We start from the raw sequence: 9,333 nt of genomic DNA, 5'->3' as shown, positions 1-9,333 counted from the left end.
CCTTGTTAGGAACTGAGATCCTGTCAGGCTGCTGATGGCTCCTAGGAGAGGGTGTTCAGGGGTGTCGGGCCTGTGATAGGGTCACTGTCATACTGAAAACCCTTCAGCATTTCTCCAAAACCCTCTGGATAGAATTCAAGCTCCCCTTCCCCAATATGCTGACTATGGTCTGAATGTTTGTACCCCTCTGAGAAATGGAGCATTTCCTGCCATGTCAATAAACAAGGATGTCACAGTCATCAGCGATTCCAGCCCTCCAGGGCAGCTAGGAAGGAGAAGGATACCTGCTCCGTCTGGCTGCATTCAGGCTGCAGCCCCTCCCTACAGTGAGCACTGAGGAACCCCGGATGCGGAAAACACAGGATACTGGCCCCAGCTAGCTGAGACGCATATGAAAGAAATAATTTCTGTGAGCCCAGACTCTTGTATCTTCCCATACGTTGAAAACCCCCATGCACAGAAAAGCACTAAATTCCTTGAGCTATCTCATTTCCTTTAATTCACAACAATACTTTTGATGTTCAGACTACCTGCCCTCTGTCACAAACCTATACAACCTGACTCCTCCCCTCACCTTCTTGGGACAGTTCTCTCAGAGTTACTTGAGATGCTGTCTCCTGGGCTTGAAGTCCTAAAAATTGCCACCAAATAAAACCCAACTCTCAACTTTTAGGTTGTGACTTTTTTTAAGCTGACAACGTCCTTATAAAAGAGGCCATAGAGTGCTCTATTGCCCCTGCCATCATGTGAGGACGCAGGGAAAAGTCGATCACTTAGGAACCGAAATCTGCTGTAGCCTAGATCTCTGATTTCCCAGCCTCTAGTACTATGACAAATAAATTTCCATTGTTTATAAGCTGCCCATTTGACAGTGTTTTTGTTACAGCAGCCTGAACGGACTAAGACGGTACTGTTCTGTGCTTCCTTCTGGGCATGCCCAGAGCCCTGGGCTGGCTCCTGGTGTCATCAGAGGCCAAATTCAATGGACCAATGCCTGGGGTCCATCCACCCAGCCAACTAGGAGTGCTGCCTCGGGAAGGCCAAATTCCCCAGCACCAAGCCCAGTGCCTCTCCTACAGCACATGCTCAAAGATTTCATGGAAAGGAGGACTGAATCAACCCCTAAGTGAATTTTCTGATGTTTTGGAATGGAACCCACCCTGCTGATAAGGAGTTTCTAAGAGGCCTTATACTGGGGTGAGAAGGGTGATAGGGACCAAGGCCCTGAAGCGGAAAGATCAGTGCAGGTGTGCTAAGTCACTTTAGTCGTAAATAGCTCTTTGTAACATTATGGACTATAGCCTGCCAGGCATCTCTGTTCATGGGATTTCCCAAAAAGAATACAGGAGTGGGTTGCCATTTCCTCCTCCCAGGGAATCTTTCCAAGCCAGGGATTGAACCCACATCTCTTATGTCTCCTGCATCGCCAGGCAGGTTCTTTACCACTAGCGCCACTAGCTGGCCAAACTAGGTTTCTTCTCTAGCTGTTGGGGGAGAAGAAAAGCCAAAGCACTGGCTTTGACTTCGGAAGGAAGCGGTGACATCCTGAGATCCTTGCTTTCTGAGCCTGAGGCAGGCCACTTAGGAAACAGCTATGGGCAGGGAGCCTGCCAGTGAAGCTCCAAAGAGGAAGCTCCCTTCCATTCCATTCCTGACTTTGCATAGGCACTGTGCCTAACACCCACCCTAGCTGAGACCTTGGAGTTTATTTAAATGAACTCCCCAGGAGAGAAGGGGAAATGCAGACCCAGACTGGAGGTGACCCTTTGGGGCCACACACAGCCCTAAGCCAGGCAGGGGGAGCCTCCAGTCTTCACATTTAGACTCAGTCCAACTCTGGGCACCCCAACACCATGACACTCTAACAGTGGTGAGCCTTCCCCCCAACTGACTTCAGGCCAGCAAGAAGGAAGGGACCCAGAGGCGCGGCACAGCTCGTTTTGTTTTGTTTCCACAACTTGTTTTTATTTCTCATTTTCCTCTGGGGGTGCAGCGTTTGGCACTTGTCACCCCAGGACTGGGTCCCTCACTGCATCAGGCTGGCGGGCAGGGCCCCACCTGGTCCTCTTCTCTGCCGAGGGAGCTACAGGGGATGTTACAGGCCCACCAGTGTGGACACGAGGGTGGACCCAGCGAAGCTCACCAGGAGTTTGGATGACAGGGAGAGTCCGCTTGCTCCTGGGGGAGAAGCAGAGGGTGAGTAGAGTGGGGTGGGCAGGCTTGGGGGGGGGCCCATCAGGCCCAGAGATCCCACCCTGAAATAGGCTCTTTTTCCCCAGCCCCCCAAAGATCTCTGTTTACAGGAGTGCTGCTGCAGGCAGATACTCAAAGGCATGAACTCCAGTGATGAAGTCAAGAGCTGGGAGCTGCCTCCCACTCCAGGGAAGAAAGCTGAACCCCAGCTGGGACAGAGATGCTCCAGCTAACCCAGAAAATCTGCTCTGGGCAGAGTCAGCCTGATCCCAGAACAGCTGCAGGCCAGAGCATCTTCCCTCCTTCCTATATCTGCTTCAGAGAAACCCAGAGAGAGAGAGGGACCAAGGAGGAAATACCAAGGAGCAGGAAGACTGGGGCTCGCTGGGGCTGAGGTCAGGGCCAGAGGCACTGAGGCTCCTGTCCTTCTCCCTCAGCCCTACGAGCACCCCCCCAGGGGACACTTACCCACGGACTGGAGAGTGGCCACCAGGCTGCCAGCAGCAACTCCGCCCCCATTGGCAATGGCAGATATTGACATCATCTTGGCTGCTAAGGAGGAGGCGGTGATTCCTGTACTGGTGAAGCCGACTGCACCCAGCACCACGGGCACAGCCACCACGGTGGAAGCTGAACAGGGAGAGGATAAGGTGAGGGGATAATGGATATCCCCCTCCAAACACACACATGATATCAAGCCTGGGGGCTTTGGGAAGTCTGGAGAAGGTTAAGTCTGAGCTTGGGAGAGACTCCAGGAGGCATGGCCAGCAGTCAGGAGTCCAGGGAAGCCACAGCTGATGGGGAAAGCAGAGGCAAGGGCTGTGGGGTCGACGGGAAAACGGTGCTGGCTCTCAGCAGGACCTTCCTTGGGAAGGGCCTCAGTTTCTGCCTTAGTAAGATGCTGGAACTGGGGAGGGGGAGGGGGACATTTGCAAGCTTCTTGTCTTTGTTGAGGAAATTTTTAAGCAAATCTTACTGAGGGCCCAGCATAAAGCAAGGAACACATTCTGAGCCCCACTTGAGTCCCGACACTGGGCCTCCGTGGCATCACTGCAGAGCCCTTGGAAGCCAGAACCATTGGGCTTCTCCTCAGTGCATCTCATGTGTCCAAACTGTGCATATGTGTCATCCTACATAATCCTCACGGTGACCCTGAACGCAGTCTTGGCGTGTTCTTCACGAGGAAAGCTGAGCTCAGAGGATTTCAAAGCCACATCCAAGGTCACACGGTAAAGGGTCTGCAAGAAACCTGGGCCCCCGTTGGGGCTACCTCCACAAGAGTTTCCATGGAAATGTCTCATTTCTCATTCCAGCGCCTCCTCCCCCACCATGGACAGGAGGCCTGGGGCAGGCTGGGGCAGGTACAAGGCCAGTTGCTCCCCAAGTCCCAGGGCCTGGGGACAGACAAGGGCGAGCCTGGCCTGGCAGAGACTCACCTCCGCCCACCACAACTGCAGCAGCCTTGGCTGGAAACCAAAAGAACATTCTGTGAGTTGACCTACACTGGCCACCACCCCTCCACTCCCTGAGCCCACAGTCCACCTACACAGAGGGGGCTGCCCCAGCCTGGGAGACACAGGAAGGAAGGAGCCTGGCTGCTTCACCCAGAGAACTGGGATTTCCTAAGAAGTGGCTCTCTGGGCCCTGATGTTAGTTCACCCGAAAGAGGGTCAGTATTTTATGAGTGTGGAGTGAAAATGTGAGTCACTCGGTTGTGTCCGACTCTTTGAAACCCCATGGGCTGTAGCCTGCCAGGCTCCTCTGTCCATGGAAATCTCTAGGCAAGAATACTGGAGTGGGTAGCCATTCCCTTCTCCAGGGAATTTTCTGACCCAGGAATTGAAGCCAGTTCTGCGCTGCAAGCAGATTCTTTACCAGCTGAGCCACCAGGGAAGTCCATGAGTGTGGCAGCCAGAGGCATTATATGACCTTCTCCTACCATCCAGAGAAAGCTATTCAGATAGCAGTCAATCCTCACTTAGAGAGACATGTTTCATTTTGCAGGACCTGACTGAAATCTGGGCAAACACTGTTGAATGCTCGCGTGCTACTTGAGAACAGTGCTGTAATGCGTTGAATGCTCCTGATTCTTCAAGGCCACACCTGTTGCCTCCTCCTCTGGAAGGCTGCCCCAGACTCTCCCAATTGGAACCATCCTTGCTTTCCTGTGGCTGGAGCCAGTCACAGCACGGAACCATGGTTCCCTGAAACTAGAGTTCCTGGAACTCCCTGGCAGAGGTCTTAGCCCACGGCAGCCATGGAAGCCAAGACTGCGATCTTTGGGGCCAGCGGGGAGCAGGAGTTCTAAACACAGCAAGGTGTGCAGGAGTGAGCTCAGCCAGCCTCCCAAGAAGAGAGCTTTGGGGTGGCAGTTAAGGAGGTAAAGAAGGTATGAAAATCAAACCCTATGTGACCAGCAGGGCTTCCCTGGTGGGTCAGTGGTAAGGAATCTGCCTGCCAATGCAGGAGATGTGGGTTTGATCCCCGGGTGGGACAGATACCTTGGAGAAGAAATGGCAACCCACTTGCATATTCTTGCCTGGAAAATCACATGGACAGAGGAGCGTGGTGGGCCCCAGGCCATGGGATTGCAAAAGAGTCTGACGTGACCGAGCGATTAAACAACAAGTGACCAGTGAGCCACCTGGCTGGGGTATGGAACTGGAGACTCAAGAATGGAGAGCCAATTAGAGTGTTTGAGGCTCAGTGTTACTGTTAGGGAGGAGAGAGGATGACAAGCTGGCTGGCCGCGTGGCGTGCCTGGGCCCCGAAGCACAGATAGTCCAGGGGAGAGGGTGCTATGTCTCTGATGGCCTGTCTGCTGGGCTCACCCAGTGGTCACCCTCAGGGAGAGGGGCCTGGACCTTCAGGGCTTTTCAGAACCTCCCCTGCCCCGAGGCTTCCTCCCAGGCCTGGGCCCCTGCATTTCTGTTCTACTTCCTGTCCCAGACTCGGATGCAGCCGCCCACCCCAGCTCCCAGCCCAGGGCCCTTGGACAACGGTTCCTTCCCTTGTAAATAAGAGGTCATATCATCTTCCTCTGGGGTTGTTATGAGAATTAAATGAGTTGCCAAATGTCAAGTGCTAAACTTAGGATATCACAGTGTTCGATAAAATATAGTTGTTCTGATTATTTCATCTTGTGAATTGCTTCTCATACGCTGAGGCGTCCTCTTATTTCTGATCATAAGGAAGGATTACCAGCTGTGGCCAAGGTCCTCACTTTCTTGTCCCACTCCCGTGCTGAGTGGGAGTCCAAGGAGGGGTCTGTATCACCCAGGGCTAGTTACCTCCTACTGGCAAAGTGCTCAGGGCCGCAGCGGGGGATCCGAGCAGGAAGGAGCCTTTCAGCGTCCCCACCAAGGATCCCAGGGTAGACGTGGCCCCCGCCAGGGCAGTGCTGGATGGCAGAGTGAGCCCTGAGAAAGAACGGAGGGTAAATGGGCAGGAGTCCGAGGTCAGAGGTCAGGCAGCCCTGTCCCGCCCCCACTTCCATCTTGTACTATTTGCACTGGCAGAGGTGGAGTGATCCTAGGGGTCCACCACAGGGCACAGAAAAGTGAATGATGGCGGATATGCACGGGAGCACTTTGTGTAGCAATTGGAAGCCAGGGACACAGGCTCACCTATCGACCCTGATGGATCTCAAAAAAAGTTCTCAGGGTGGGGTGGGGGTGGGGAATACCAATACATTGAGATATTGCACACACTCTCCTATACGTAAATTAAAACGCGTGCAAACAAAAAACAACACCTATTTTGCAAAAATATAGATGAAAAACAGATGCACGTTCAACATACTAGAAAGGTTGACTTGGGGAGGGGGAATTGCAGGCAAAAGGCAAGATAAAAAGCGAGACTAATTTAATAAAACCAAAGATGGGGCTTGCAAGAAGGAAAGGGACCTGAGTGGAAGAATTTTGTTCAAATCAAAGCTCTGGATTTGAAATCTACCAGGACAAACTTACAAAAAGCTGGCTGGTCACTGGGGTAAAAACATAAAGGAGTTGAATTCTAGGGGTGTATCCCTAGGGAAATGAGAGCCAGAGAATGGGTCCCAGCCGCAGGGTCCTTTAGTCTAGACAGGAGAGGCAAGGGACCCAGATCCCCGGTACCACCACTCCATCTCCCCCATGTCCCGCATGTCAGAGTCCTGCCTCCCTGTGGCCCTTCTCAGAGAGAAAGCCAGAGCAGATGCCTGAGGGGAAGGACAGGGGAGGGAGACTGGCTGAGGGTGATGCCACGCTCTCTGCCCAAGGCTCCTAGAGCAGGACCCTGTGGGCTCCCTGGCGCCCTCACACCAGGCCCCCCACCAGCCCCTAGCAGGAGCACTCACCCAGTGAAGGAAGTCCTGCCAAGATGCTGCTGGAGGCCGCCCCGCCCACTTTGGCCAGGCTCCCTGCAGACAGTATCTTGGAAGCCAGGTTAGAGGCTAAGAGGGCAACCTTGGTGAATTCCATGGCACCAAAACAGACAAGCACCAAACCTGCCAAAAGAGTGGAGCCTGGATGGGGGATAGGGACACCAGAACTGGGGACATGCCCACTGCCCTGAAAAATCTCAAGGGGCTCCAGCGCGTAGAGAGGCTGCTCTGAGCTTGCAGAGAATGCAGGCTTGGAAAGGGCCCAATGACACGGTATTGGGGTGACAGAGTGAGGGGAAGGCAGATGGGGGAGGTGGAAGGAGCTTTTACTTCCTGAGGCGGTCTGCTTCCCTCCTCCCCAAACTCACGTTTCTAGAAAGCCCTTAAACCTCCATGGAGCCATTTAAAAGGTGCCAGATATAGGAAATCAGAGCCAATCACATTTTTAAGGCATATGCCATGGGTCAAGTTGGTCAAGTTCTTGTTCTCATGCCCTCTCCTCACTAACTCAACGAGAAGAATGAAATTATCATCCCCATGTTATGATGAGAAAACCCTGGCACAGAGAGGGTAAGGGACTCATCCACGGTCACACAGCTTTGCTTGGCAAAGTACACGGTAATTGATACAGGTCTCGGGGCTTCCAAAGCATGGGCTTGGAGTGGCTCTGATTTGCTTCCTCCTATTGCTTGTCTCTTCGCCAGCCCATCTCACCCCCACCCAGTCTCAAGCCTTGAGGGTCACTCGGGCACGAACGAGGCCCACTGCTCCCCGAGTCCGAGAGCCCAGGGACGGGTGGAGGTTTAAGTCCCTTCCCTCTGGAGACCCAGCTTCGCTGACTGCAGCCGCCCAGATGAGGAACAGGAGACAATTCTCCCAGTGCATCCACAGGGGTCTCCCCTACAGTCACCGAGCCCACCAGCTCCCCGAGGGTGGGGGCCGCAGGAAGGAGCAGCCCCTGCCCACCCCTCCCTGTCTTACCCAGGGGAGCAGACTTTCTGAAGACGTGGACCTGACCTGGTTATCTCGAGCTTCGCTGAGTTCAGGGAAGATCTGAAGCAGGATGTTTACAGCAGCTCTGCCGATGACAGAGGAATACCTCCCAAGGGATGCAGGCAGCCAATGAGATAGCTTTCATTTTCTCAGAAAACGAAAGTCACACCTGGTTTTCTCGCTTCCTGGACATCCCTCCCCCTGTCCTCTGCTTTAGCTCTTCTCTGAAGTTCTGAGATAATAGTAGCTAATGCTAATTTCCTGAATTTTTCAAACGCTAAAACCATCACCAAATGGAAGAAATTAACTACTGGATGATCCTGCGCTCGTAGCCCCCAGACTTACTGGTGCCTAAGGGTTGATCCCCATCAGTGAATCAGAGAATTGTGTAGGAGCTGATCATATACCCTGGCCACCCCTCCCTCACCTGACCTTTAAAAATACTTCACTAAACTGTTCAGGGAGTTTAAGTTTTGGGGGCACAAGCCACTCGCTCTCCTTGTACTGCCCTGCCATATACCTTTCTCTGCTTCAAACTCCAAAGTTTGGGTTTGTTTGGCCTCCCTATGCCTAGGGCCCATGAACTTTTGTTTGAAAACACCTCCCCCAAAGGACCAACTGTTACTACACAGATCAACTTTCTAACCACTTCCTGCTCCCAAGATCTTGCCAAGTGCCATTTAATTTCTCTGCTGCCTTTATTACAAATTGTTAAAAGAGTTGTAGACAATTGCTCTCCTCTTTTTCACCTTATTCTTAAAATTCAAATATATAATATGAAATATTACAGAATATCAAATACTTTCAGGCATCCAAAAAGCTATAGATAATAAACAAACACTTCTTCACCCACCCCTGAATCAGGACTTCATAATGTTACAGATACAATTTATGTGACCTGAGAATCCCTTCTCATGTTCCTCCTTTCTCTACCTTCTCACAGGTAGTCACCCTTGAGAGTTTAGGGTTGATTAGCCCCAGGTGGCACTAGTGGTAAAGAATCCTACTGCCAACGCAGGAGGTGCAAGAGACACAGGTTTCATTCCTGGGTTGTAAAGATCCCCTGGAGGAGGAAATGGCAACCTGCTCTAGTATTCTTGCCTGGAAGTGCCAGGAGCCAGCACAGGAGATCCCACCCATGACAAGGTCATGCAAAGGAGACCTGATAAGCAAGGCCTCAGGACTTGAGGGACTCCCTGGGCCAATCCCACCCATGACAAGGTCATACGGAAGAGACTTGACATGCAAGGCGAGTCAGGACTCGAGGGGTCCCCCTGGATCTGCTCGAGCATCTACCCCAAAACCAGAATCTGTCTGTCTTACTATTTTATGTCTTTCACCAACTCTTCTGACATTAACAGGGGCTATCCCCGACCACCTTTTTCTGGAAAAAGTTAACTTAGGGCTTTAGTTAATAAGTCTCCTGGACATGATAGGAGTGTTTCAATTCAAACCCCTCTGAGGGCTCTTGAGCTTGCTTGGCAGGTTTATCCAGACTCTTGCAGCTATGCATGTGATTGTTCACAGCCCCCAACTGTGAGAGGCATGGAAAGCCTAAAACATTCTAAAAATATAGAGCCTTTCGAAGCGTTAAAAACTATTAGAATAGTGCTGGTGTAGGATTTCACTGTTGAGCCAATGCTTGCTGCCAAGTTCCCATATCCCTTATCCATTGTGCACCTGGGAGTGCATTAGTTAACATAGTTGGAATGTAAGAAAAACAAGTAGTAGCCTTGGAATTAACCACATCAGACCTTTGAGCTAATTGGTTCTTTCTTTGTTGT

The 9,333-nt window shown here is 52.0% G+C and overlaps 1 protein-coding gene across 3 annotated transcripts; it reads right to left on the bottom strand.

The window, feature by feature from the left end:
- Positions 1 to 1,938: 1,938 nt before the first annotated feature.
- Positions 1,939 to 8,114, bottom strand: LOC138423607 (interferon alpha-inducible protein 27-like protein 1). Of its 3 annotated transcripts, XM_069559696.1 has the most exons (7): positions 8,070 to 8,114; positions 7,538 to 7,655; positions 6,530 to 6,679; positions 5,484 to 5,612; positions 3,630 to 3,659; positions 2,662 to 2,823; positions 1,939 to 2,178 (listed from the first exon to the last, which is right to left on the bottom strand). In XM_069559696.1, exons 3-7 carry the CDS (start codon positions 6,651 to 6,653, stop codon positions 2,096 to 2,098), a joined length of 528 nt encoding a protein of 175 aa, XP_069415797.1. In that variant the 5' UTR covers positions 6,654 to 6,679; positions 7,538 to 7,655; positions 8,070 to 8,114; the 3' UTR covers positions 1,939 to 2,095. The 3 variants fall into 3 exon arrangements, with proteins under 3 accessions (XP_069415797.1, XP_069415796.1, XP_069415798.1); XM_069559695.1 differs by lacking the exon at positions 8,070 to 8,114 and having other exon boundaries at positions 7,538 to 7,698; XM_069559697.1 differs by lacking the exons at positions 3,630 to 3,659; positions 8,070 to 8,114 and having other exon boundaries at positions 7,538 to 7,698.
- Positions 8,115 to 9,333: the final 1,219 nt, after the last annotated feature.

The sequence above is a fragment of the Ovis canadensis genome, chromosome 18, assembly GCF_042477335.2.
Source record: "Ovis canadensis isolate MfBH-ARS-UI-01 breed Bighorn chromosome 18, ARS-UI_OviCan_v2, whole genome shotgun sequence".
NCBI lineage: Eukaryota > Metazoa > Chordata > Mammalia > Artiodactyla > Bovidae > Ovis > Ovis canadensis.
This window is presented reverse-complemented; position numbering and strand designations above follow the sequence as displayed.

Bases quoted from the DNA above. Each gene is read 5' to 3' on its own strand.
- LOC138423607 (XM_069559696.1), bottom strand. From the start codon at position 6,653: ATGGAATTCACCAAGGTTGCCCTCTTAGCCTCTAACCTGGCTTCCAAG. The intron at 2,824-3,629 runs GTGAGTCTCTGC...CTCCCTGTTCAG, and splicing joins TGCAGTTGTGGTGGGCGGAG to CTTCCACCGTGGTGGCTGTG. The intron at 2,179-2,661 runs GTAAGTGTCCCC...CTTCTCCCCCAG, and splicing joins GGCCACTCTCCAGTCCGTGG to GAGCAAGCGGACTCTCCCTG.